This window comes from Fusarium redolens, assembly GCF_020744475.1.
Source record: "Fusarium redolens strain MPI-CAGE-AT-0023 chromosome Unknown BKA55scaffold_5, whole genome shotgun sequence".
Taxonomy (NCBI): domain Eukaryota; kingdom Fungi; phylum Ascomycota; class Sordariomycetes; order Hypocreales; family Nectriaceae; genus Fusarium; species Fusarium redolens.
This window is the reverse complement of record NW_025763668.1, coordinates 665766-692695: the sequence shown is the minus strand read 5'-3', so window position 1 is coordinate 692695 and position 26930 is coordinate 665766. Positions and strand designations below refer to the sequence as shown.

Genomic DNA, 26930 nt, shown 5'->3' with positions numbered 1-26930 from the left:
TAATGTTATGATACTCTTTATGTGTATACACGTCTCTTCCTTAACACGGCGATAGTTCCATTCCCTTCAAACAGGATATACAATCAAGTGCAAACGCTTCGGTAGACATTTCGTTGAATCTCCAAGAATCCAAACATACACATCGTGTGCCTGTATACTATTAGCGTTCAGCTTATGACACTTTCATCGGCATACCTACGGTCCAACCCGTAAAAAGCTCGGTACCCATCCTCGAAAGACCCAATTGCATCCTTCAGCTCGGAAAGCGTCTCTTGCAGTAACTACCATTCCTGTCCTTGAAGTAGACATAGAAGACATCACCCTTGTTTTGACGACATCCAGAGGATTCGTGATCGTCGTCGCAACTACAGCTGCTATAAACGCAGAAAGGGCTTGTACCGTGGATGTTTCTTCTGTCTGTCTATAGTCAAGGATGCACTTTTTGATGATATCATAGCTTGCAAGCTGTCCTGCTGTTTGTGTCGCAGCACGCGTACAGTTAGGTAGCCATCCTCTCATGAAGGCGCCAAAACCTTCTTCCCGTGCCATTCGCACCATACCGTCGCCGACATGACGGTAATTGTGCCTTTGGTAAGACGGAAGTGAACCATCATGCTGCATTCTGACATTCAGAACATCTGCAAAGTTGCCAGCCATCCCACCCGCAAATCCAGAACACCACGCAGTGGCAAGGAGAAAATGGCTGCCGGGGTCAGAGCCAGCCCGCGACTTGAGTTCTTCGTAGATGCCAAATCGTATGCCCGAATACGTGAGCTGGCGCACGACAGAGGCTGTTAGACCACTGTACAGAGCTGTTATACCTTCATTTCTGATGATGATCCTGACGGCCGAAGAGAACGATGGAGCCACGTTGAGTGTGCGTGTTTGTAAGCGGACCTGAGATCCGGTCTTAGCTTGTGTATGTCAAGGGAGAAATAAACTATAAGAGAAGTCACCTTAACTGATCACTTTAGTTAGTTACGTTCGACATGGAGAAGATGTATTACCGTACCAAGATCAAGAGGATGGGTGACGCAAGCAGCTAAAGCGCTAGCACTGCCGCCGAACCAGAATGGATATTTGATCTTGGTGCCTCTTGTAATTTCTTTGTGTGCTGGTTGAAAGGCCATCCTCTCGCAATCTCCAATCTGCGTGTATGTCACCTAAGAGTCGATTTCTCGGTTCGTGAGGTCCAGTACATGGCTCACCTGTCTCAAGAAGGTTATTGAGAAAGATCATCGAGCCGATGCACAATTGTTGATCTCTTATTTAAACTTTGAAGTTAGTCTTTCCAAAAATCGCGGTGGCTCAGTTTTGATCGCCGTATTGCCTGGTCGGCGATTAAGGAGAGCCAGGAGTCGGCGACCATTGTACGACAAGGACCCATTCTATCGGGAGTTCTCGGATAGCTTGAGAAGATTTGTACTCTCTACTAATCTCTGCTATTACGGATGAGAGCTGTACCCCATTGATGGTTCTTCCACTAGACGAGCTCTAATGATCATGTCAGGTCAACCGACCTATCGAAACAGAGCCTCATTTGCAAGCAGGGTTCCCACCGCCAACGGCCACGTCATAGCTGCAGTGTCCCAATCTTCCTATTGAGGTTATATCAAGCATGATCGTTGTAAAGCAAACTCATTCGCATGTAAAACAATCTCAAGCCTTTTCCGGGCGGCATTCGGGGATCGTTACGCTGATGAAGCCGTAGGGGAGTCCCAAACCACCTTTGTACCCATCCACTGAACGCACGTAGTGAGCCCAGTATTATTGCGCCCTCAAGGCACCTTGAATCTCCTGAAACGAGTATTTATGCATCCGGAGTGGGATGCCATGATCTAAGTCATGTGTTTCATACCGCCAAGCGTCAACTTCTTCAGAATAACAAACATCCATGTTTCGCTTGCAAAGCCAGAGACATGTTGGCCGAAACCATTATCATATGCGAGCAGGTTCCTTTAAGCAATCAAGATGAACAACATTTGATTTCTTGATGTGTCTTGCGGATATACCATGAGGTTATAGTGATCAATCAACCGTATATTTGGCCCAAAGAGCCTGATCATCCGGGTTCAACAATGTATATGGCAATATCACCTCAGCGACAAGGAGAGGGGAAACCTGTTGGTTGAGGACTACCCAGTATATATCGTCTGTTAGATATCGCTTTTTGAGTCCGAGATACTCTTCGTCCATTAAGCATGTTATTTTCATTCACGTAACTTGCTACAATCGATTGCAGCATTCTTAATAAAAGTTCATCAGCCTTAATGTTATCTGTACTCGTCACAAGTACATGGGCAGTAATTTCTGTCTTATATGCATTTATTCAAGAATAAAGTTCTGTTAAAGATTGTTCTATAGAATGTACTCTATGTTATCTGGCGCTCACATGGTGGCTCACACACGTGACGCATCACCCAGCGGGGTCATCCACTCTTTATCTTGGGCAATTGTCAGCTTCACCAAACATTCAGTGAGAACAGCCAACCACGTCATCTCCACTTACTAACCCCTGTAAACGTATCTGCTCCCATGGCTACGCGTATCAATGCCCCTAAAAAGGTCCGCCTGGCCTGTCGACGCTGTCGGGTTCGGCGCATCAAGGTGAGAACCATTACCTGTTTCCGGTATCGTCGAGACTAAAGTCTTTTTCTCCTTGGCTCATGTTAGTGCGATGGCCAAGTTCCTGCTTGCACCAATTGCGCAAAGGCTGGGCAGGCCTGCTTGGACGTGGACAGTCAGAACTCAGATGTTGTTATTCCTCGCAAGTGAGTACGCGTGACCACATCGCAGGGCATTCATTGACAGCTGCAAGTTTCGTCTCTGCCGCCCGCGAAAGGATACGATGGTTGGAAGGCATCATCAAAGAGCGTCTACCAGACGTAGACCTGCGTTCTGGTCCTCAGGTTGATCCTTCGTCCGACCCAACGGCGCCCTCCCAGGACGAGAGAATCCCAGAGGATGTCGACGGATCAATATCGTCAATCCCACCAGTGCCAACAGTCTCACGGAAGCGGTCAGCAGAAGCATCGGGACAATCTGATCAAGATGAATCCTTTCCGGAGCGAGCCCATTCCGTAGCGGTCAATCTCGGGATGCTTTCTCTCAATATCGACTCGCCCCAAAAACACTACCTTGGCTCAAGCTCCGGGCTTCTCTTTACAAACCTCATCGGAGCATCACCACCGAGTGTAGAGTCCACCCCCCAAGGCCCTCCAGGGGATAGATACGCCGGGGACCTTGAATGGAGTGATGATGCCGTTGCTCAGAATCAAAACAAGAAGTATCATCGAGAGCTGTACAGCATTCTGAAACAGGTCATTCCATTACCTATAGTGCGTCGATATACCCTCTAACTATCGATAGGAGCTACCGTCAAAGCATAATGCCCTTGTACTGATACACACATACATCCGCTGGATCCATCCAGACTTCCCCTTCCTAGAGCCACTCTCACTATTCAGTGCCGTGGAAGCCATGTATTCCTGTCTTGATGGCATTCTAGAATGCGACATCTCTTCTCATGGATGGCCTGCTAGCATGCCACCGTTTCGATGGAACGGAAGGGCGGTAGTCCCAGGAGTCTGTAATGAAGAAGGTGTTACCTTGTCAGCAGTCACATTCATCCTCTTCATGGTCTTCAATATCGGAGCTCTGGTCAAGGTCCGATCACGCAACTATGACTTTCCGCCGCAGCGCTTTTACCGTGCTGCCCTTCAATTTTCGAAAGAAGGTTTCGCGCATATTACCTTGTCTTCGATCCAATCTCTGATGATGCTGGTGATGCATGGCATGCTCACTCCTGCAGAGGTCAACTTGTGGACTTTGGTGCATCTTGGGCTTGCATATTGTGTCGAGACTGGTATACATCGGGAACAAAGCCAGTCGAACCCAGAAGACTTTGCTATGCTTCAAGTGAGGCGATTCACCTTCTTTACGATCTATTCTCTAGATAGGTATTTAAACAGACTCAGGCCGTTGAGGAGATTATGCTGACTATGCCAGGTCCATATCATCGATACAGGGAAGGCCACTTGGCTTCAGGGACGAAACATTCGACGTTAAAATACCTGAAGCATTATCGGATCCCGGCGAGAATATGCAGGGACCGCTTCCGCCATCATTCGTAACTGCAGTAACTCGTTACTCGTCATATCATTTCAGGCTGGACCGTATCGTATCCGACATTAAGCTTCATCTTTATCATTTGCCTGGCGACTCCAGCTTCTTTCCATGGCCGGACAATCCCACAGAACAACAGGTCAGGATTCAGCAGACTTTACAGACTTGGTGGGAGGAGGTCTCAAACGATGCATTCGAGTTTCCCAGTCTTGACATCCGACAACGGGAAGTCTGGAAGATAAAGCTCAGATTGAAGTACCATACAACGATGGTTCTGCTCTTCCAACCATCCCAAGTCATTCGGCAGCCCGCTTCAGAGGCGCTTCAAGTCTGCTTCGACAGCGCAGCTGGTATCCTCGACGGCTATCAGCGGCTGCACGATCTTCATGGGCTTCACTTTGGATGGAGAGCGGTACAGAATATTTTTGCAGCTGGTGCGACACTGATCTATTCATTCTGGACGTCGCAAGTTGTTCGAGAGAAGGCATCACCGGAGACAATGTCAAAGAATCTGAGAAGCTGCTCTACCCTCCTCACAATTGGTGGCGAATGGTGGCCGTCGGCAAGGAATGGTCAAGCCAGCTTTGGGTCCGTCGCAGACTTGACCATGAAGAGACTGTACATGGCCGATGCATCTAATAAAGCTCCGCGACTATCCCTGCAGCAAACAGCTTCTGGTAGACCAAGAGACGGAGCCAACGTTGATGCGCCCGGAACTCAGCATCAGCCTCAATTTTCGGACGAGACAGGTCAGTCGGTAGTGATTGACACAAGCTCAGCGTGGCAAAACCTGGACTTGGATGTTGGAGATAATCCCAACCAATTTGACTGGCCATCATCAATTGAAGGCGCATTCGATCCGGAAATCGAGATGTTCCTGGAGGACTTCAACAGGTCCGACTTTACCTGGAGCTTTCCTCTGAATGATAATCAAGATCTAGACCTTTTTGGATCGGATCCGAATCACGGCTTCTAACTTCGGCGACCGATTACGGGGAACGGAGTAGTCCGTCAGCGGTGATGAATGGGGTACGGACTACTCCAAGCTTCCTCGGCTACGGGATGAAGATTTGCAGCGAGGACTTTGGGCGATAACAAATAAAAACATGCTGATTACCATGCAAGGGCAAGAGAATTGTTGTCCGAATATTCCTATGCATATGCTGCAACTATCGCAAAAATGGCGCTCACAGCAACACGACTTAGCCTACGACGGGTTTGTTCCGCCCGACAGCGACCATTGACACAAGCTCGACGATGTTTAGCGACGCATTCATCTCATATCGCATCGAGCCCTCTTGAACCAGTCAGTAACTGTACTTATGTCTGACTGCCAATTATTCACCAGATCACAGTATAATGCCCTCGATTACAACACCCGACTCGAATCCCTCCGTCGCGTCCAAGGCGCTAATAAACGACCCTTGACCCTCTCCGAAAAGCTCCTCTACAGCCACTTAATCCACGACAACGATGATTGGGTACTCGACCAAATAGAGCGAGGAAAGACAATCCTCCGCCTACGACCGGATCGCGTCGCTTGCCACGATGCAACAGCTACAATGGCTCTTCTCCAATTCATTAGCGCTGGCCTACCACGCGTTCAAGTGCCAACATCCGTGCACAGCGATCATCTTATCGTCGCGGAGTACGGTGCGAAGAAAGATCTTGAGCGGGCTGCGGGTGATCATCGCGAAGTTTATGCTTTTCTAAGCAGCGCCGCGAAGAAATACGGTATTGGGTATTGGAAGCCTGGTGCTGGTATTATACACACTACTATCTTTGAGAACTACGCTTTCCCAGGTGGTTTATTCATTGGGACAGACTCGCATACCCCAAACGCTGGTGGAATGGGTGTTCTTGGTATTGGAGTTGGTGGCTCCGATGCTGTGGATGCTATGGCTGGAATGCCATGGGAGCTTGTCTGTCCAAAAGTCTTGGGTGTTCGTCTTACAGGAAGCTTGTCGGGATGGGCCTCTTCTAAGGACATCATCTGCAAGCTTGCTGGCATTCTTACTGTCTCTGGCGGAAAGGGCAAGGTCATCGAATTCTTTGGTCCTGGTACGGAAACGTTGGGAGCTACAGCCATGGCGACTGTTTGCAACATGTCTGCCGAGGTTGGATCAACATCATGCATCTTCCCCTACTCGCAAGCCATGGCGCGGTATCTTTCAGCGACCAAGAGAGGCGATATCGCTCGCTATGCTGATGGCTTCACCGAGACACTACTCACTGCCGACCGTGGAAGCGAGAAATACTATGACGAGGTCATTGAGATTGATCTCTCAACACTTGAGCCTCATATCAACGGCCCTTTCACTCCAGACCTTTCACATCCCTTATCTGAGTTCAAGACACGCGTTCAAGAGAGCTCTTGGCCCTCTAAGATCAGCCACAGCATGGTGGGCAGTTGCACCAACAGCTCATACGAGGACCTCAAGAAAGTCTACGACTTGGTTCAACAGGCCAAGAAGGCAGGTATCAACCAGCCCAGGACACCTTTCATGGTGAGCCCAGGAAGCGAACAGATTCGCGCAACAGCAGAGGAGAGTGGTATCCTACCAAGTCTAAGGGAGGCTGGCGCTGTCGTTCTCAGCAACTCCTGTGGACCTTGCGTTGGGCAGTGGGATAGGAAGGACGTTGATGTTGCTGGAGCTGAGGACAACTCAGTCATTTCCAGCTTCAACCGCAACTTTACTGGTCGCCATGATGGAAACCCTGCGACACATTCATTTGTCACGTCTCCCGAGATTGCCACTGCCTTTGCTTATGCTGGTGATCTATCTTTCAACCCCATGCACGATACCATTTCCGTTGAGTCGGGCACCTCCAACCACTTCCGATTTACGCCTCCTGTAGCCAACGAGCTTCCAAAAAGCTTCATCGCTGGCAGCGATCTCTACCAACCACCTGTTCTAGAAGATACCTCAGATTACAAAGTAGCCATCGATGAAGGAAGCGATCGCTTAGAACTTCTCACGCCGTTTGAGCCTTGGAAACCAGGCCAAGCAGAAAACATGGAAGTCCTCATCAAAGTCTCAGGGAAGTGCACCACCGATCATATTTCACCAGCAGGGCCATGGTACAACTATCGCGGCCATCTCACCAACATCAGCCACAACATGCTCCTTGGCGCTACGAACGGATTCCTTCCTGATGCGACTTCCCTTAGCATGACTGGCAAGACTCGAGATCCTACGGATGACACCATCAAGTTCATCCACAAAGCAGCAAGAACGATGAAGAATGCTGGTATCAGATGGTGTATCATTGGTGATAACAACTACGGTGAAGGCAGTTCTCGAGAGCATGCAGCGCTAGAACCCAGATTCCTAGGCGGTGTAGCAGTCATTGCAAAGAGCTTTGCCCGGATTCATGAGACGAATTTGAAGAAGCAGGGCATGTTTCCGTTGACCTTTGCAGATCCTGCAGATTATGATAGGATACAGGAGGGTGATGTTATAAGTCTACTGGACGTGGATGGAGATAAGCTGAAGCCGGAGAAGCAGGTTACGATGAAGGTTGTGAGGAAGAATGGGAGCGAATGGACTGCACAGTTAAATCACTCATATCATGCGCACCAGCTTTCATGGTTACGAGCTGGAAGCGCGTTGAATCATGTTAAGAAGACGATCTTAGGCAGCGCGGCTTGAGGGGTGCTTGTTAGGATAGGATCTTATGGATAAAAGGCGTTGGTGTTGATTCATGTACTACCACGTAAGACTGTTGCTTATAGGCATAAATAATCCAATACTGCACTTGGTAAATGTAAATTACTAATTTCGTGATCGGTTTGACCTCCACGGAGTTCCTTGTCACGTAACGAAAGCCCTCTGTTGTGGAGAAACATGAACGTAATCGCAACCATCTTACCAATCCATGTGGACTAGGCCCACCACCGGCTGTTCATAACGTTACTTATGCGACACCCAACAATACAAATGGTAACGTTTGTGCATTATTATAATATTACTTGAAGAATTGAACAACTTCGAAAAATCCTTCGGAGTCATAACTGAAGTCATACCCAGAAAGCCCTCATTAACTCAATTCCTAAAAATGAAGTGGCAAAACATCGCCAAAGAATCTCAAGACAGGGTCTTGCATTCAATACCTGAACGCTGGCGATTAGACGTCAATCAGTACAAAGACCTCAAAGATGTTACCAACGTGCCGTACACTTGCGGTCTGCTTACCGAAGAGCAACTGAATATCACGGAACTCGCAGCCACAGAAATAGTCAAGAAAGTCGAGACTCGAGAGCTAAAAGCAGTGCAGGTCTTGGAAGCTTTCGCTGGACGCGCTGCGATCGCGCATCAGTTGGTGAGTAATCTAGCCAGGTGATGGTAATGAGCTAACCTGGCAATAGGTCAATTGTCTGACAGAATGGTTCTACGACGAGGGCCTTGATCAGGCAAGACAACTCGATGACACGCTACAGAAGTATGGCCATCTAAAAGGTGCTCTACATGGTGTTCCTATCGCTCTCAAGGTCAGCTATCTACCAAGAATTGACCTCTACCAATACTCACTCTCGCTGTGAAGGACATCCATTGCGTCGCAGGCCATGCTTCGACTATGGCGTTCGTTTCAGGCAGGAATGATATCGCCAGCCAGGATTCCTCTGTCGTAGCTGCGTTGCGTGCTGAAGGTGCTATATTCTTCTGCAAGACCACAATGCCTCAGTCAGCTATGGCTCTCGAGACAGTCAGTAACCTCTGGGGTCGCACGCTGAACCCTCACAATCGAGACCTGAACGCTGGAGGTAGTTCCGGGGGCGATGCCGTCCTGGTAGCTATGAAAGGTACACCTCTCACACCCTCGACTGATCTCGGCGGATCGATTCGTGTACCAGCTGCTTTTAATGGACTTTATGCTCTCAAGCCAACGGCTGCACGAATCCCAAAAGGTGGAATGCCGGACCTTGGACAGAACCTCATTCAAGTGTCCTTTGGGCCTATTTGCCACTCCATCGAGGATGTGGAGTTACTAACCCGAGTCATAAATGCGCATCCTAACAACAGGTTCGATGTCACTTGCGCGCCAATTCCATGGAGGAGGCCAGACCCCGCGGAAGGGAAGCTGAAGATTGGACTGATGAAATGGGACGGCGTGGTGACGCCTCACCCACCAATTCTTCGAGCATTGGAGCGTACCAAACAGATGTTGATAGAAGCTGGACACGAGGGTAAGTTCAGATTAGTTGCGATCTGAGGATGCCATAATTAACTTGTGTCTCAAGTTGTTGACTTCAAGCCGCCCTTCAACTGCTGGCAAGCTTTACAGACAACTGTAGGTCTTTCGTATATAAGCCGGTATAATGACTGATAGGATCCAAGTTCGACATATACTATCAAGGTGGAGCTGATGGGACCATCGCTGCACTTGAAGAGTCTGGTGAACCCATAATCCCAGCGTTTGCCGACTTACTTAAGGTCTTAAACGTTCGTAAGCTTCCTGCTTCCGAGATCATACAGGTAAGTCGAACCACAAAAAGTCATTTCTTCTGGTCTGATTATTGGCAGTTGAGTGGCAAGGTACGAAAGTATAAAGAGAAGTTCCTCGCAGAATGGAACCAAACAGCCAACGATGGCCGCCCCATTGACGCCTTGATCTGTCCGCCGGCACCTGGCGTTGGCTATCCTCATGACTTCAATACATACTGGGGATACACTTCGCTGTTCAACCTAATTGACTATCCTGCTGCGATATTACCGATATCAGGGCTCAAGGTCAACCCTGAACAGGATCCTGTTGACCTGGATTACGTACCCTTGGACACCAACCCTTACGATAAACCCAACTACGAAATTTGTACGCAAGACCATTACGTGGCTACACGCACGCACGCTAATTATACATTATTTGTAGATGATCCGAGCCGTTTTGCGAACCAGCCAATAACCATACAAGTTGTCGGTCGTCCTTCCGAGGATGAAGAGCTCGTTCAAGTATCCTCAACTCTTGATGCATTATTTCGCGGACTCTAGCAGCAACTTCTAGCTTTTCTGGATTAATTCATAGGAACACATATTTTCTTAATCAGTTATTGCTCGCGAATGGGGAAACTTGTAGTAAGAAGTGGAAAACATTTCTGATCTTGATCGCATTATATCCTATTGAATATGAACACCTAAATTGGTCGCATCTGCATGTCCCCGCCGTGGTATCGACTACTCCCCATGCATTCATCCCTCGCCAAATTATCCACCACCCAGTCCATCACAGCTGGAGCCTTCTCAAGCGCGGTTGAAACCACCATTGTCCCGGATCCTGTTCAAAAACTTGAGAACAGCCGGTGTGACCTCCTCAGGCTTCTCCATCATAGGCGCATGTCCAACACCCTTGACAGCAACAACCTCACCATCCTCAAAGTTCGAAACCACCCAGCGTGCTTCCTCAATAGGATCAGTCCAGTCAGGATCGAGATCTCCATAGACGGCCAATACGGGGGCTTTGACTTTGCTAATGTATGGTGCGACAACGGCGTGGTCGGTAGATAGTGTAGCGTGGAAGGCCTTCCAGCGACCAGGGCCTGTCAGCATGGCGATGGTTCTGTCAACTCGCTCTTGGGTCTTATCGCCGAGACCAGGCCAGAGCTTCGGAGTGTATGACTTCCAGATCATAGGGCCGATAGGTTGGCGCATAGAGAGGCGGAAGAGACTGGCCACGAGCTTGCCAGTACTAGGGCGAAGGAATGCTCCTAAGAGGATAAGACCAGCCACCTTTTCGGGATGGCTTCCAGCAGCGATCGTAGCAGCAGCACCAGATAGAGAGGCGCCGGCTAAGACAGCGGGACCTCCACCGTAAGCGTCGATCAAGGTGATGAGATCATCAGCAGTAGCTTCATCGCCGTAGCGGTTGAAGGTAGTGCTGCTGTCGCCATGACCTCTAAGATCAACCATAGCGACTCTGTAGCCAGATTGACGAAGCTCAGTAGCTAGAGCATCGTATGCATCGCGAAAATCTCCCATGGCGGGGGAGCAGATGACAAGAGGGCCTTCGCCAGCGATGTCAACGGCAAGCTTACCGCCGTCTGTTTCAATAAAGGTGACAGTCATTTTGAATGTGATTGGTAGGTTATGTAACAAGTGTAAGTGGAGAAAGGTTGTAGAGTATTGCTTAGTGTAGACTGTAAGTCTTGGTAGTGATGTATTGATGAGATTGTTGATAATAAAAATTTCCAATCATAAGCAGAACAACACCAGATATATATAGTCAGATTAAAGTCCTTTTCACGAATCCTTATGCTTACTCCTGTGCCTCTTACGTTGCATTTTCGGGTCAGTTGGGCGAGCTTCGACCGATGACTCGGTCAGACAAGATATTGATTGGCTCGTGCAGAAGCACGAGAAAATGCCGAAACTAACGCGAGACGAAGGATTCAACCGGTCACCCTTAAACTCTGATTGGTTGCACTGAGCATTCCCTCTCGGTCCCTCTATTTTCCGATTCGGCGATCAGTGCTTTGGTCTGATAAGATAAGCCTTATCTCTCGTATTTCTCTTATCTCGTGCTGCGGGGTAGGGGAAGTGAGATTTTAGGACTTTATCCTGTTAGACTTCTTCTTAGCAATAGTTATATACTATAAGTTCTATGTTTGATAGCTTCTTTAGATCCTTCTTATCTACATCAGCTTCATTGCAGTTACCAGCATTTTTTTCTTATCTTCTTTAGTGGGTTCTCATTGGGCTTCTTATTCTCGACCTCCAGGGTCTCGACAAAACAATTCTAAACAGGGACCTGACATAAAACCAACACACAATTTCCAAAAAGGCAAATAATGTGTTCTTCTTATTCCTGAGTGCATACAACTATCTATCATGTTCATCATCCAGGCTCAAAACTCGGGAAGCTTCAATCCCACTAAGCTCTCGCAAGCATCAACAACCCGTTCCTGCAACTCAACCTCATTACACTGAGGGGTTGGCTCTGCCAGTTTCCTCTTAGGCTCAAAGTATTTTCCAGTCAACTTTTGATCATAATCACCTTCAGCCAACATAACATATGTATCAACTCCATCCTCGAGCTTATCAGGACCATCCTCACCACCAAGTTTCGTCGCAATCCAGCCGGGATGAACAGAAATGACTGACGTGCCCTTGAAGCGCCGGGCGACTGCGTTTGCGAGCAAGATGACGTGCAACTTTGAGTCACAGTAGGCCGGGAAGTCGTGAAATTGAGATTCGCCTCGTTCAAGCCAGAATATATCCTTGACGCTTGCTTCAGCCTGGGCATGGAGCTGAGACGCGATATAAATGAGTCTCTTGGGAGGCGTTAGGAGACAAGTGAGAATATAAGGTGCAAGCACATTGACGGCAGTTTGAGCTGGAATTCCCGTATCGGGAGTCTTGCGGAACGGTCCAGCCAGCATGCCAGCATTATGAATAATGGCATCGAAGGTTCCGACTGCGTTGACTTCCTCGGCAAGCCTTTTCGTCTCGGAAACGAGAGTCAAATCCGCTGCAAAAGCACCGGCTGCACCAGGGCATTTTTCTTTGGCTTCCGCTGCGCGTTGAGCGTTGCGCGCGTGGAGATAGACGGTGTGATTGCGCTTGACGAGTTGACGCGCAGCTTCGAGGCCTAAACCGTCGGCGGAACCGGTAATAAGAATGCGAGCCATATTAACGGAGTGGATTGAAAGTGACTTGGATTTTTGAACAGAAAGTCAATGGGTCTTCTTGTGAATTTGTACGATATCGATGATATGTATTTCTAATGCGCGAAATTTCTTCGATCCTTGGCACTGACACTTGAGCCTCAAAAACGTCAACTACCGGCATTTCATATCCAAATTGGCTCTTAGCGTCATTCTCGAACCCGCATTGACGTATAATCTCGGCGTTGCTAAACTCGTTTCAGTTGACGATTTCCGCGCGACTGGTGGATGCGGATATATCGGACTTTGAGAACTACCGGGAATGGGTCTGGCGGATGAAACCCAACGCCGAGATGCGGCTACGGACTTGCCGGACCTTTCTCCTCACCGAGATATATACAGATAAGGAAAAATATCTTGATTGTTGATACTGTAATGCATTAGTGGTAATCCCACTACCATGACGCACCACGTGAGCTCTATCTAATTGCGGTCTTCGCACAAGGTGACGTCTAATCTACAACTTCAGCTGAGTTCCCTTCCGATGATCAACAAGCTGTCTCAACACCAAGGCCGATTTCTTCGGCGTCCTCTCCAACGTCTCATAGTCCGTAAACGTTACTCCAAACCTCGGTCCATACCCATCAGACCACTCCAGATTATCCATCAACGACCAAGCAAAATACCCCTCAACAACAGATCCATCTTCACCGACCGACCTCCCAATAGCATCAAGGTGATCTTCAAAATACTTGATCCTATACTCATCCTGAACAGATTCCTCACGCGTCATTTTATCCTCCCCTGGACAAGGACAGCCGTTCTCTGTGATGATGATAGGTTTGCCGTAAAGACGATGTACACGTGTGAGATGTTTGCGAAAGAGATCTGGGCAGGATCGGAGCCAGTGCAAACCACTTTCTGAACCGACGGGGTCACTGGCTTTGTTGGTCTGGAGCTCGTCGAGGTTGCCAATGTAATCTGTGTCTGGCGCCGGGGAGGTTTTGTTGCGGGCGAATTGAGAGGTGTAGTAGTTCATGCCGTAGAAGTCACTTTCTGCTGAGCGAAGAAGTTTGAGCTCGTCGGATGTGAACTGTGGTAAGCGATCTTTGAGTTGATCGCGCATGCACTTGGGGTAGTCTTGTCCTAAGCTTCGCAGAGTTAGCATTCCCATCAATATGCTGTATGGAAAGGCGTGGCTTACAAAATGGGGTCGGCAAACCATCCGATATGGAACTGCATGCGTCGCTCAGCAGCTTCACTATCTCGCTGGTCGTTGATATCCCATGGTTCGTAGTAATCCCCGTTCAGCGATATTCCTATTTGACCTTTCTGTGATGCACGGAAGTCTTGGTTGTAGGCTGAGACAGCCCGGGCGTGGCTCATGATGAGAGCCTTGCCGACGATCCATGGTTCTGTTGAGGTATCGCCTTCTGTTGACTGGGGATTGATGCTGCTTCGTCCTGGGGCATTGCCTCCCGTTGCGTATCCCTAAAGCCAAGGTTAGCAGGAGGAATGATGCTTAGGTCCAGAGTAGGTAGCCACTCACAAATATGGAAACAATCCAGGGTTCATTGAGTGTAATCCAATGCTTCACTCGATCCCCAAATCTCTCATAACAAAGCCTCGCATATCTCTCAAAATCCTTCTGCGACTCCTCAACATCCAACCATCCACCATACCTCTCATGCAACGCCTGCGGCAAGTCCCAATGATACAGTGTAACCCACGGCGTAATACCTCTCTTCAAACACCCACCAATAACCCTATCATAAAAAGCAATACCGGCTTCATTAACAGGATCATCCCGCCCGCCAAGAGGAATAACACGGGACCATGAAATTGAGAAGCGATACATATCAGATCCATATCGCTTCAAAAGATCAAGATCTTCTTCGAGGCGGTGATAATGATCGCACGCAACATCGCCGTTTGCACCTTTTGTTCGTGTTGGTTCAAGATGGCAGAATACATCCCAGATTGAAGGTCCGCGACCATCTTCTGCGACGGCACCTTCAATCTGGTAAGACGCCGTTGCGAAACCAAGTTGGAAATCCTTTGGAAGAGAAGGCATTGTCGTCTTTGAACCCAGCGGACAACAACCAATACAGAGTTATTGACCAAAAGAAGTTACATACTTCGGCATTCTTTATACCGTGGAATGACGGGCCGATAAGATAATACCCAGCTCGTCGTGATTGTAGATCACGGTGAAATTCCGCAGCTCCACTGAGTAGTTTCCCCGACGGTGAGGGGTTTCTTCGTATAGCGTGTTGCTCTATTTCGCCGTTTTCCCGTAGCTTCATTGAGCAGACCATTCCCCACGGGGAAGTTAGAGGCTAAGTCGAAACGGGGCTGTTTCGCTGTAACCTTGGTCATGGCATGTTTCTTAACCGAATCATCTTTTCTTCTTCAGTGTTGCATTGTGTGTATATAAGTATGCGGATCCTTTCCAACATCAAGACATTGTAACGAGATCACCAGTCAACTTCCTATCAGTTCATCTTGTTATCTTTGCATCCTTTCTGGTGGTAGCCTGTTATTGCAAAATGGCTCCGAAAGCGGCGCACGCCACTGAAGATATTCAGTCCCCCATTGACCTCACCACCGTTCCGCCATTTTGGAAACGCAAGAATGGTATTCTTTTGTACTTCTTGCTTACTTCTTCGCTGTTTGCCAGTATGGCTCTTGGCATTGATGGGTAGGTTTACCCCCAGCCCGCAATTTGCTACATATACTGACTCATCGTGAAGCTCTATGACCAATGCCCTTCAGACGCTCGAGAGCTGGCAAGATCGCTTCGGACATCCTACTGGCTCCAAACTTGGTTTTTTCGGCGCTTCCAACGCCATTGGCGGTGTTATACCCTTCATATTCCTCGGCTGGATTAGCGATGTCGCTGGTCGTCGTGTCCCAACTGCCATGGGATCCGTCGTTATTATTGCTGGTGTTATGGTTCAACTATTCGCAACGTCTCTCAACATGTTCATCGGCGGCAAGATCGTTCTTGGGATTGGCTCATCCCTTATCCAAATGGGTGCTCCAGTCTTGGTCACCGAGCTCTCGCATCCCAAGGAACGTGTCCAGATCACGACGCTTTACAACACAAACATTGTCTTGGGATATGTCATCGGCGCGTGGGCGACATATGGATGCTTTCGCATTCCTAACCAATGGTCATGGAAGCTCCCCACTCTCGTTCAGGTCGTTCCATCTGCATACCAGCTCATCCTCATCTTCTTCTGCCCCGAATCACCTCGTTGGCTGATCGCGAAGGGCAAAGTCGAGAAGGCTCGCGAGATTTTGATCAAGTACCATGGTGAAGGCGATTCCGACAGCGAGTTGGTCAAGTTCGAATGTGCTGAGATCCAGCAAGTCATTGCTGAGGAAGCCGAGCAGAACATGACATGGAAAGAGTTCTTCTCATCTATTCCCAACCTCAAGCGTATTGCGCTCTGCTTTGCTACAGCGCTGTTCAGTCAGAGTTCTGGCAACTTGCTTGTGTCGAACTATCTGACGCAGATCCTCAAGGATACGGGTATCGAGGCTGAGAAGGATATTACTCTCGTCAACGGCATGGTTACGCTGTGGCAGTACATCGTTGCTATTACCATGACTCTTCTGGTTGACAAGTTCAAGCGCCGCACTTTCTTCCTCGTTGGATCCGGTGGCGTCCTTGTCACGTTCATCATGTGGACCATCGCCGCCAAGCAGTACCTTGAGGGCTCTCTGGCCGGTGGACGAGTCGTGTTGGCCTGCATCTTCCTCTTCCAAGGCTTTTATACTTTCGGATGGACAAATCTCGTCGTTACTTATCCTCTTGAGATCGTCACATACCAGATGCGAGCCAAAACTTGGGCATTCGTGCTTCTCACCATCCAAGTCTCTTCTATCTTCGGTGGATATGTCAACCCGATTGGCCTGGAGGCTATTGGATGGAAGTTCTACATCTACTACTGTGTCTGGGTCGCTATAATCTTCTTGGTCGTCTACTTCTTCTTTGTTGAGACGTCTGGACCCACCCTTGAGGAGCTTACGTATCTGTTTGAGGGTAAGGATGCGAAGCAGGAAATGGTCAAGGAGATTGAGGTTAAGAAGGAGGAACATGATTTCATTCACGAGAAGGGAGTTTGAAGAGTAATTTGAAGAGTAATTTGAAGAGAGTAGATGCTCGATAGTATTTATTACAAAGACTTAGTGTATCAATGAAGAAGTATTTCGCAATGCATCCGAAGCCTTAGAGTCCAGTCTCGTGAGCAAATCAAGAAGCACAGCAAAGTCGCTACGCGCCCTCGCGGCAATCGGCGAAGACCCATTTCTATGAATAATTTCCAAAAGGCTTGCACCAGTGAGCCTTATCTTCTCGACCTTGGCAGGAACATCTCATTAGCTTCATCAATTACGTCGTGTGTTGGTGGACTTACATAAGGTTCGCCGTTCACCTGTAGCGACCAGAATGGAGCTTCTTGAATCACCCTCAGCATATCTCTCGCGATCTCCGTCTTGCGCAAATCTGAGTGTCCAATATCCGACTTGTAATAAGGCAGAGTCTCTAACTTTTGTGTGATGACCATTCTTAAACAGTGAATAGAGACTTGAAGATTCGCGCACTGAATCAGGAATTGCTTGGTGGTTTCTCTTGAACCATCGGCCAAAGCAGCGAACGTGTATGACTGGAGGTACGGAGGTAGATCATCGAGACAGGTGATAAATCGGACGTAAAGAGCATCAAGCCGATCCTTTTCTTGAGCGCTGATCAATGGCTGAAGATTCGACATGCCGAGATCCTGTTGGTTTCGGTCCTGCATTAGTCGCAGCTCTAACAGCAGATCAGATGCATTCTGCCAGAGACGCAAATTGGCATTGAAGCCTTCGATGCATGTTATCCGCACGACATCGGAATTGGTCACCAGATTTCCGGGTGAAAGAACAGGTGCCTCGTCCTCAATACCGGAAGGGTAAGAAGTGGTGATGCCTGACTCGAATGAGAATTTATGAATGGTGATGGGTCGATTGTTGAGTATCGCCGCAGATTTATCGCCCATGTAAACGATCCAGAAAGCTCGACGTCGCAGCTCAGCTTCAATCGGTTGTAAGCCTTCTAAAGACGTTTCGAGGTTCAATTGCATAACCTGTGCAAGTCGCGTGGCCTCTCCAAAAATATGCCACGAGTACTTAGGTTTCCCTGCCGCATGAAGGCAATTGGAGTGAAAATACCGAATCGTGATTGAGTTTGCATTCGGATTCTCCAACTCGGCCTCGAGATATTGGTTCAAACATGATCTCGAAGCATTTAAGAAAATATCCGCCACAGATTGACCTTCCGGAAACAAATCCTTTGGTAATAAAAACGCTGCCTCGGCGCAAACAGCCGTGATGAGCGTAAACGTCGTCTCGGGCCAAAGCTCCAAAACGCCCGTACTAAAATTCTCAGAAGGGTACTGCCCAAAATACGAAAGCGAATCCCTCAAACTCGGTTCATGAACCAACGGCGTAAGCGGATAAAGATAGTCAAAAAAAAGATCAAAGCATCGCGTAACAAATTGCTGTAGATCATTGGTAATGAACGCCAACGCGCGCGATAAATTCTGCCAGCGCTGGTGACTTGTTACATCACCGCTGACCATCAAAGGCGGCGAGAGTCCGAGATCGACAGTGTTGGTTTCCCATTGTGTTGATTGGGGAGGGGGTAATTCCGCTGTGGAACTTTGAGATTTTCTGGAGCGGATTTTGGGGCCGCGACGGGCGAGGGGGAGGTTGAAGGTGCATTGTGTGCCTGATTCCCTGCAGCTGGTGCAACGCTCGCCTTCTGTAAAGTCACACTAATACAGTGATCTGTCAGTGAGTGAATTAGGGGGTTTCGCCGAGAGGAAACTAGAGTACCTTTGCTTTTCGCCGACGACAGCGGTCACAGGCTCGATTCTTTTGGGCGGGTGTGTTTGTACCGGGGGATTGAGGTGAATTTGGCGTGGGGCTTGCCATTGTGTGAGAGTGAGAGATTGAAGAGGCAAAGGATGGAGGGATTGAGACGGGGAAATGGAACGGTAAAATAGATTCTTCTATGCCTCTTTCGATGGTGGGCAACCGATAAGCGGGGTTGACTCCGGGGAAAGAAACCTTGTCAGGACATTGTTGGACTGTGCATTTTTGTTTGTGACTGGAATATTGTCAAGGCTGCTAGTGAAAGAGTGGCAGAACCGTTTCTGTGTTGATGGAATATTTTCAGGAATACGATCGACCATAGATGGCCGTTGTGCGTCTGTCGCTGTGTTCACATGGGTAGCGGCGCCACAGCTACGTATGTACATCTGTTTCCTCCGTACAAAGCACGAACAAATGCAGTCAGTCATATCTCTGTATAAACATCATGACTCTCTAGTAACGAGACAGACACCCATTGTCCTCTACCCGTCCCAGTGAACTAGGAAGACGAAAGTAAAGTGTGTCTGAAAGATTCCACTTCCTTGAGGCACTGCACTATACTGCCCCTCGGCGAATCACATCCATCTTGTTGATTTTGCCACTGTTGATGACTCAGTGCCCTTCAGCGTGAGCTGAGCGTGTTTTCGCTGCATCGCGTTAACAAGGAAGGGATCTCAGGCATCTACACCCAACCACCTCTTCTTTTCATCAGGAAGCGATTCTTCTTCACTCCCCCTTCTGCACTGCAAGTAACGCCGCCTGTACAGCTTTGATTTACTCAACGTCAGGTCAGGTCATTCGTGTTCGTCCTTTACCCGCCGTCGTCGTGCCTTGCTAACGTCAATCGCAGGACTGGCCGTCTGATTCTTGTCCTTCAACACGCGATACCTACCTTGCCTACCTTATCTCCACTCTCTTGGTCTACTTCATCTTCGACAAGACGCTGTACAGGCGTCAAGCATCCGAGGTTCATTCATCGATGGCCCTGCGCCAGCCTTTCATCTGCTCAGCATTTGGCACCTTAGCTTAAACACCAATCCCAGCGCTCCTTGTGAACGTCAGCCAAAGTGCGAAAAGGATTTTACTATCTCTACGAACAAACGCCTCCCCCCTCTCAAAGGTCTAAATCGATCAACGCAGGCCCCCCAAATACCTTTTCTCCGCTCCTCGTAGATTCCGCATTTGCAGCAACACCACAATGGCGAACCAACGCGATATCGACATGGCGCGTTTGTCAAGCTTCAGCAACGTACAGAATGGCGATTCTCAGCAAGGTGCTCTTTCTCCTCCTCCTCTATCCTCGGAGGACTCTCCCATCAATCATCTCCTTGAACATCATCGACGATTTTTGACAGATGCTCAAGCGCCTACTTTCGCCTCATTTCAACTGCCCTCGCACCACTTTGACACGTATGAGACGGAAATCTCCCAACTCTTTCGCCGCTACGACTATGACCGAAACCGCGCTACCATCACCATCAGAATGCCCAGTCAGACTCATAATGGCTTCTTGCACAAGCTTTTCCTGCGCCTCCAAGACTCCATCCCCAGAGAGTTGAACATTGAATGCCAGCTTGGATCCGACGTGGCGCTTTAGGAAGACGAACACCAAGGTGATGGCGCAGCAGCCCAAACCCCCAAGAAGATGTGGAGCCGTCAGCCTGACCTCCAGATTGGTGAGCGAAACACTCAGTTCCCTGGTAGTGTAGTCGAGGTCTCATGCTCCCAGTCGAGTGCCGATCTTGAGCCACTCGCCTACGACTACTTTTCCAACACCAACTTTGGGATTCAGCTCTTCATCTTTATTGATATCAAAGAAAATGCACGAATTTCTGTCTTGCGGGGCAATGCTGGTGTGGTTACCTGGATTATGCACCAGGTGGTAAGCTACCTTTAGCAATTAAAAAGAATAACTTACTCAGGCTTTTATAGGAGTTCCAGACTGCCGACAAACACCCAGCCAACATCGATTTGGCTCTTGAGCTCAACATAAGGGACTTTGTTTTGAGCACAGAAGCAGATCGGTACCGAGATCTCGCCATTCGAATTCCTTTCCATGAGCTGCACCAAATGTTGCGTCAGGCACGAAGAGACAGCCTGGTCAAGAAGGGGCGTGGCGTCAACATTTCCCGGCCAAAGAAGTTTGACGGCGAGATGTTACTCCCTGCAAATTTCCGAACAACAAAAGATCCTGCCGCAAACGGAGACGGGCAATTCAACGGCAACCAGACGACTGATGAAGTCACAAAGCGACAGGGAGCCTACGGTTTCAGGCCCCGGGAGTGATGATGGAACTTGCTGGTAGAGGTGAGGAACAGGTTGGCGATAAACAAGATTGATAGATAGTCAGTAGAGCAGATGAAGATGGACAGAAAGATATAAGCGCTTGACTTTGGAACGTCTTTACTACACAATACACACATCGCTCTGACATGCTGTATCTGCCCTGTTTTCTCTTGATGTTAGTTTACCGGGGCCACTCCTGGCCTGGAAGCTCCGCCCCCTTTTCTATTTAGTAAGGATGCTATAGTGGCGTGTTATAAGTTAAATTTGGTATAGGGCTAGTTATTACAAAGGATTGGAAGACAGAAGGGATTGAGACGGGGAAATGCAGCGGTAAAATAGATTTTGTGGTCTAGTGATTTTCCTTTTCCCCGTGAAGATCTATTCCTCTTTTGATGGAAGCGGGGTTGAGTCTGGGGAAAGAAACCTTGTTTCTGGATGAAATACGTACCGGAGTCGGCATTGGCTCATCCAAGATCCTGGAAATGTTGTGCAAGTCATCATTTCCCATTATATAAAGACAACTTCGTCGTCTCATTCGAGCCTTCTCAGCATTAAGACTTCATTGACTTGGAGAGACCTCAATCACTCACTATGAAGTCCTCGCTAAGCTCTGTTTTGGCTGCCTTAGCCCTGTCTTTATCACTGGCAGCGGCTTCACCTCAATACTCCAACCCCAAGGCTCCATCTTGTCGCTTCGGTCTCGAATGGTCGCAAAAGGACGTCCTTGAACAAACTGACGACTTCATCTGGGACCTTCTCTACTGGGAAGGTAAATTCCATCAGAACGATGTAGCTTACAACACCCAGAATGGCATGTCCTATGATGGAACCCAGCTTGATTGGAAGACTGGCAAGCGCACCAAGAAGCATGCGTTCAGTGCGGCCAGCAAAGAGGTCAGTCATTCTCCGCTCCCCAATATCCAGGTATCCTCTAACGGTATTGTTTAGGCACTGCAAATTATGCTCTACGCCCAGGCTATCTCTGGGTCCAAGGAAGCTGCCCGCTTCTTGACCCCGGATAACCTCAAGGCCGCACCCGCATTCGCTGCGTCTATCATGGAGACAAAGCTCAAGACTTACAGCCAGTTCAACCAGACATATCCTGGTTTCGGTGGCTTTCTTCCTTGGATCAAGACCGACACCACGACTATCTCTCCTCAGGATGGCTGGGATGATCGCGTTCCCGGCCTAGACAATGGGTGAGTAACGTCGTTCTAACTTTCTGGTCTAAGCTAATGACCTGTGCTCAGAGAGCTCATCTGGGCTGTCTACGCCTGTATCGAAGCCCTCCAGAAGCAGCCCAGCCCAAGGTTTCACAAGATCGCAGACGGATGGCAAAACTGGCTCAACTATGTCGCTTCAAGTGCCCCCAAGATCTTCTACATCGGCAAAGGCAAAGTCTGTGCCGTCACAGCAATTGGTGACCAGACACTTCCGGTCAACGACAAGAAGCAATCTTACAAGTGCGAGTCAGAGACTTACCTAGATGATCCTTATGAGGGAGAGCTTTTGACTTACTTCTTCCAATTCTTCACTGATCTGTCCAAGAAGGATAAGCAAACGCTTTGGGAGTACAAGAGAGCCAAGTTGGAGAAGGCTGAGTATAACAAGGGAGGTGTTGGTCCTATCACTGTTCGTAAGGGTTTCTGGTTCTCAAGCCATGAGATTTGGAACCAGCTTGAGTTGCCATACCACGACGTTGACATTGTCAGGTAAGTACCATGAACCAGCTCAGAGACACGAAGCTAACGATTCAGCCGCCTGTTTAAGAATGGCGAACGCGCTCGCACTTGCAATTCAGTCGTCACCAAGACCCCTGGCCTCTACGCCTCAGTCAACAACTCCACTAATCCCAAGACTGATGAGATCATCGGCTATATCTCACCCGCTGGTATTCCCTCAATCGCCAGTCAGAAGGACCAAGAGCTCGACGTCATTACTCCTTACGGTGTCTTCCCAGTTGTACTGTTTGACAAGGCTGTTGGACTGGCTTGGTGGAGGAACATGATTGTCGGAAAGAAGATGCAGAGTAAGGACACCTGATATGATATTTAGGTACCCACTAATAGTATATTACAGATCCATACGGTAGCACTGAGTCAACACGCGTTGATGGTAAGGGCGTTTCAGCACTCGTGACCTGGGACAGCAAGGTTACTACTGTCCTCTCACTTATGAATGGCGTTGTGGATCTTGTTCGCGAGCGAATGAAGTCTGATGGTATCTACAACGAGTTCCTGAAGATCACAGAGGTAAGTTCTCCGCGGTGTATCGTAGAGAGCCGTGCTAACAAGGCTCTTGCAGCGTGAGCATGTTCGGGTTTTCAGCAATGAACTCAAGGGCGAGGATATTGAGTTCTGCTTGCCAAAGAACAAGGTTCCCGACGCAGGACTTAAGGATTTCACCGCTTGTCAGAAGTGAGTAGGGCATAATGTAGTGATATTGTGAGAAGTTCTTAGAATAGATGTGGCAATTACTCTTCAAGTATGATGAAAGTAGACCTAACGTGACCTCCAAGATGTTTCTCTCGTTCATGAACCTCGCTTAAAAGCTGAGCTTTTGACCTGCCTGTCCCGGAACTGTCGAAGCAACCTTTCCAGATCCAAGAAGCGTGAACTGATATGGGATCTTGCTTGAGCTCAGTGTACCCTTTGGAGCGGTGTTCTGACTCTCACCGCCTAGGATGACGTCTTCTGCAACAACATATCCTACTTCGGAGCTTGACTCGCTGAAGATAGCCTTCTTTCCAACGTTGGTGAACACTGAGGACTGGATGAGAGCTTGAGCACCCATGCGACTGTTGAGACCAGTGTCCATGGTATCATAGTACTGGCTATAAGATGTTTTAGTGACAAGTCAAAGATGAAGATTACCGGGGAATGTACTTGAAGATATGTGCAGTGCCAAAGCGAAGAAGAGGGCCTCGGCTTCGGACGTTGTTGAAGTGATTGTTGGCGTATGTAACGCGAAGGGTGCCAACGTCCTCAGCTGCGTTCTTGTCGGAGTGTCCTACAAGTGATCCCTTGGACTGATAAATAGTTAAAAAGTCTCCTCTAAAGCTTTAAATGAGAATGGGGATTACTCACGTGGTCATGGAAGTAGGTATACGAGATGGTGACCCAGTCAGCAGCATGCGACAGATCAACTAAGCCATCGTAGAAGTCCTTGTCGTCACCTCTGACGGCAGAGAGATCGCAATGGTCAACCCAGACGTTAGTGGACTTTTGGATCGTGATGGCATCGCCGTAATCCGCCTCAACCTTGGAGATCTTCATGTTGCGGACAATGACGTTCTTCTGTCCATTGATAGTCAGACCAATGCCGGTGAGGGCTACGTAAGGCTATTAGCACTGCTTCGATTTAACGTTGTTATGAACTTACAGCTACCCGTCTTTCCAATGATGGATTTGTTCGAGGTAACTTGAACCTTGGCTGCACCAGAGATACTGCCCTGCACCAAGATGACGGAAGGTCCATCGGCTTTGGCCGCAGCGGTGAGCTCAGCGAGGGTCTTCACAGTGACCTGGGCAGCACTGCCACCTCCGGTTGTACTATGCCCGTTAGATCGTTGAGACCGGAAGTTCTATATGGCTTGATTTACCCTCCATTTTGAGTACAGTAACCGATGTTGCACGGGTCATTGGCCGCAACTCTAGCTTGGAGGCTAGCACCAGGAGCTGCAACGGCAAAGCTGGAGAAAAACACAAGATTAAGAAGTCTCATTTTGAATGGAAATACTGAGAGTCTCCAATGGTTACTGAGGATGTAGTTGGGTGAGACAACACTGCGATCTTGAGGATATACTGGTTCTTAAATACAACTTCACATCCACATAACCCGTGCTCCAGGTGATCTACAATTGTCCGCCCTCAACCTTAACCCCCAATCTACATCTATTCTCTCTTTTAATTCATTATTACATGAGTCGCTACGTTTCAGCAACAGTATGTAGATGGTTGAACAAGCTATGCTGATTGGTGGAAGATGTCCACGAGATCTTCCGCTCGTTGATGCCTTCCCCCAAACTTAACGCAAATCACTTGTTGCGGTTTGCATTTTCTTTAAAGAACCTGGAAATAAGGCTCCTCTTGTGGCATTTGATGAGTTGCTGGAAGGAGGGACAGTTACATCATTCGGAAGTCCTTCCTCCGCATACTGAATCGGGATCTCGATTGTGGGGTAATGGGGGTTTGGCATGATTCTACGTCTTCAAAGCTTGTTGATGAGACGGAAAGTTCACAAATTTAGAGTTAGTAGAAGATCGAAGCCGTGTCTCGGGCTTTTTGAGCCGGTCAAAGTTGAATTATCGTGTGAAGTGTCATACACGAATAGGTACTGGGACTTGTTGCACCTTGACCAAGGTAAGTTACTGGGGTCATTGACTAAAATAAATCTTATTATGGATAAACATCTCAAAGACCAGTTATTCTTTGTAAGAACTCCGAGAGGCTTTTATGAGCCCGTATCCTATCTACCGTTAGTTTTCTTATCTAATCTTATCGATCTGGTTTCAGACGGATTGTCTGATGTTGTAGTTGTGAGCCGGCAGTTGTTCGGCGCGTTTGAGCTAGGTGAGACCAGTCCAATATGCTGCCTAGCATTGAGATTCGGCATGATCACATGTGATATGCGTTTAGGCTTCCGTTCGACCATGCTATCATCCGTCGATCGTCGCAGCGAAAGATGCTAGTTGATCCTAAGCGTTCATCCGGGTGCATCAGCCGACAACTAGTGCAGGTCACTCCCATCCATCACCTCAAGAACCAGCAACGATTATTATCCAATACCTTCCTCTAAAGCCAAGCTCATAGTGCGCGACTTATCTGTCAAGTGGGTGGCTTGCGCTTATCGTTGATAGGCTTTCCCCGCAAGCCCAAGCTTCAGTCACCCAGGATCTTTTGTCGACGTGTAATCCCTGTCATCAACGCATCATCACCTTCCGCATTTGATAATGTCCGAAGATAGTCGAATGCTTAAAGGTTATTTAACTGGCCGGTATACCACGTCTTGCTTCTACAAGTTTCTGAGTGGAACTTATCGATACTGATGCTTTTATCAACATATCACGTTGTGCCCATCACTCTTGCTGCTTGTGCTGCGCTTTTAAACGTCCCAGCAGTTTTAGCAGCCATGGCGGACCGAAAGGTAAACAACAGATAATTGCTGCGAAGAAATGTTTGCTCACTGGAAATACTATAGGCTATCGTTTACGACTTCGAGAAGTTGGAGGATTATCAACTGAAGAATGAAACCGTGCTTGAGTAAGTGATGCATAGCCATCGATAGACCCTCAAGCTCATCAAGCATATTAGCATCGTCAAAAAGGACACTGGTGCCGAGTTTTGGAGACAGACGCGAACAATTCCTCCCACTTCCTACCCTCCGTAAGTACGACTTGCTTGTATGTTATAGCCCGAGCTAACGTGCCTCGGGTAGACCCATGACTTTGGAGGCCATTGAGAAGCTGAAGGAAGTTAAGGGGGTCATTGTAAAGGATGTTCCAACTGAGGAGTTGTAAACTCTATACTCGAAAGTTGTTTAATAAAGATTGTTTGCTCCGCATATTGATTATTGTAGTAATATTTATTTGTAGTATCCTATTTGTTTTCGGTTCGCGTATGTCTGTGAAGGGCTCGATTCGGACTCTTCACCTTATACTCAGCTTATTTTCCTACTTCTTCTATCATCTCTGCTTCTACTAGTGTTAATTTGGCTCATGTCGTCCTCCAGCTTTTTGATGGCAGTATACCATACTGACTGACAAACCTTCGTACACAGCAAAAGTTCACATCAATTATTCTGGTTCACTCAACATAGCTTACTGAACGACATTAAGAAACGCGGGTCGGGAAAGATATGATAGTTATGACTTGTTTTTGTACTGTTAGACATTTCACATTTCACAACCGCCAAATGTGCTCTTTGTCGAAATGGATATTTCCTTCAAATTTAATATTCAATTGGGGCTATCTAGATTGCTGTGTTACGAGCAACTAGG

The 26930-nt window shown here is 48.2% G+C and overlaps 13 protein-coding genes across 13 annotated transcripts; 7 read left to right on the top strand and 6 right to left on the bottom strand.

The window, feature by feature from the left end:
- Positions 1-83: 83 nt before the first annotated feature.
- On the bottom strand, positions 84-1130 carry BKA55DRAFT_536786 (mitochondrial carrier domain-containing protein; the record flags this gene model as incomplete). The annotated part of the gene is made up of 3 exons (XM_046189865.1): positions 84-150; positions 200-897; positions 1008-1130. The coding sequence occupies 3 exons, from the start codon at positions 1128-1130 to the stop codon at positions 84-86; spliced, it is 888 nt and encodes a 295-aa protein (XP_046051791.1).
- Positions 1131-2535: 1405 nt separating this feature from the next.
- Positions 2536-5101, top strand: BKA55DRAFT_536785 (uncharacterized protein; the record flags this gene model as incomplete). Its single annotated transcript, XM_046189864.1, has 5 exons — positions 2536-2607; positions 2674-2771; positions 2819-3338; positions 3370-3959; positions 4009-5101. The coding sequence occupies 5 exons, from the start codon at positions 2536-2538 to the stop codon at positions 5099-5101; spliced, it is 2373 nt and encodes a 790-aa protein (XP_046051790.1).
- A 204-nt stretch (positions 5102-5305) lies between these two features.
- Positions 5306-7778, top strand: BKA55DRAFT_591872 (aconitase family-domain-containing protein; the record flags this gene model as incomplete). Its single annotated transcript, XM_046195315.1, has 2 exons — positions 5306-5431; positions 5481-7778. 2 exons carry the CDS (start codon positions 5306-5308, stop codon positions 7776-7778), a joined length of 2424 nt encoding a protein of 807 aa, XP_046051789.1.
- Positions 7779-8184: 406 nt separating this feature from the next.
- BKA55DRAFT_507405 (amidase signature domain-containing protein) lies at positions 8185-10115 on the top strand (the record flags this gene model as incomplete). Its single annotated transcript, XM_046187337.1, has 7 exons — positions 8185-8448; positions 8495-8617; positions 8671-9313; positions 9368-9417; positions 9465-9602; positions 9651-9939; positions 9997-10115. 7 exons carry the CDS (start codon positions 8185-8187, stop codon positions 10113-10115), a joined length of 1626 nt encoding a protein of 541 aa, XP_046051788.1.
- Positions 10116-10200: 85 nt separating this feature from the next.
- Positions 10201-11335, bottom strand: BKA55DRAFT_562029 (Alpha/Beta hydrolase protein). Its single transcript, XM_046192212.1, has one exon. It carries the CDS (start codon positions 11184-11186, stop codon positions 10365-10367), a length of 822 nt encoding a protein of 273 aa, XP_046051787.1. The 5' UTR covers positions 11187-11335; the 3' UTR covers positions 10201-10364.
- Positions 11336-11965: 630 nt separating this feature from the next.
- Positions 11966-14798, bottom strand: BKA55DRAFT_591869 (glycoside hydrolase superfamily; the record flags this gene model as incomplete). The annotated part of the gene is made up of 6 exons (XM_046195314.1): positions 11966-12772; position 12877; positions 13113-13207; positions 13278-13875; positions 13929-14215; positions 14274-14798. 6 exons carry the CDS (start codon positions 14796-14798, stop codon positions 11966-11968), a joined length of 2313 nt encoding a protein of 770 aa, XP_046051786.1.
- Positions 14799-15108: 310 nt separating this feature from the next.
- On the top strand, positions 15109-16891 carry BKA55DRAFT_735908 (general substrate transporter). The gene is made up of 2 exons (XM_046201314.1): positions 15109-15425; positions 15478-16891. Exons 1-2 carry the CDS (start codon positions 15274-15276, stop codon positions 16856-16858), a joined length of 1533 nt encoding a protein of 510 aa, XP_046051785.1. The 5' UTR covers positions 15109-15273; the 3' UTR covers positions 16859-16891.
- Position 16892: 1 nt separating this feature from the next.
- Positions 16893-18731, bottom strand: BKA55DRAFT_609932 (uncharacterized protein). Its single transcript, XM_046196642.1, has 3 exons — positions 18608-18731; positions 17149-18546; positions 16893-17092 (listed from the first exon to the last, which is right to left on the bottom strand). Exons 1-3 carry the CDS (start codon positions 18704-18706, stop codon positions 16919-16921), a joined length of 1671 nt encoding a protein of 556 aa, XP_046051784.1. The 5' UTR covers positions 18707-18731; the 3' UTR covers positions 16893-16918.
- BKA55DRAFT_562024 (uncharacterized protein) lies at positions 18732-19061 on the bottom strand. The gene has a single exon (XM_046192211.1). It carries the CDS (start codon positions 19030-19032, stop codon positions 18784-18786), a length of 249 nt encoding a protein of 82 aa, XP_046051783.1. The 5' UTR covers positions 19033-19061; the 3' UTR covers positions 18732-18783.
- Positions 19062-19844: 783 nt separating this feature from the next.
- Positions 19845-20932, top strand: BKA55DRAFT_506229 (uncharacterized protein; the record flags this gene model as incomplete). Its single annotated transcript, XM_046187249.1, has 3 exons — positions 19845-20136; positions 20272-20528; positions 20579-20932. 3 exons carry the CDS (start codon positions 19845-19847, stop codon positions 20930-20932), a joined length of 903 nt encoding a protein of 300 aa, XP_046051782.1.
- A 478-nt stretch (positions 20933-21410) lies between these two features.
- On the top strand, positions 21411-23403 carry BKA55DRAFT_609928 (uncharacterized protein). The gene is made up of 6 exons (XM_046196641.1): positions 21411-21826; positions 21881-22131; positions 22183-22644; positions 22690-22961; positions 23012-23184; positions 23237-23403. Exons 1-6 carry the CDS (start codon positions 21524-21526, stop codon positions 23351-23353), a joined length of 1578 nt encoding a protein of 525 aa, XP_046051781.1. The 5' UTR covers positions 21411-21523; the 3' UTR covers positions 23354-23403.
- Positions 23404-23476: 73 nt separating this feature from the next.
- BKA55DRAFT_687358 (pectin lyase fold/virulence factor) lies at positions 23477-24655 on the bottom strand (the record flags this gene model as incomplete). The annotated part of the gene is made up of 5 exons (XM_046199056.1): positions 23477-23765; positions 23818-23960; positions 24019-24263; positions 24314-24483; positions 24534-24655. The coding sequence occupies 5 exons, from the start codon at positions 24653-24655 to the stop codon at positions 23477-23479; spliced, it is 969 nt and encodes a 322-aa protein (XP_046051780.1).
- A 1407-nt stretch (positions 24656-26062) lies between these two features.
- On the top strand, positions 26063-26450 carry BKA55DRAFT_687357 (uncharacterized protein; the record flags this gene model as incomplete). Its single annotated transcript, XM_046199055.1, has 4 exons — positions 26063-26077; positions 26132-26193; positions 26245-26316; positions 26369-26450. 4 exons carry the CDS (start codon positions 26063-26065, stop codon positions 26448-26450), a joined length of 231 nt encoding a protein of 76 aa, XP_046051779.1.
- Between the last annotated feature and the right edge of the window lie 480 nt (positions 26451-26930).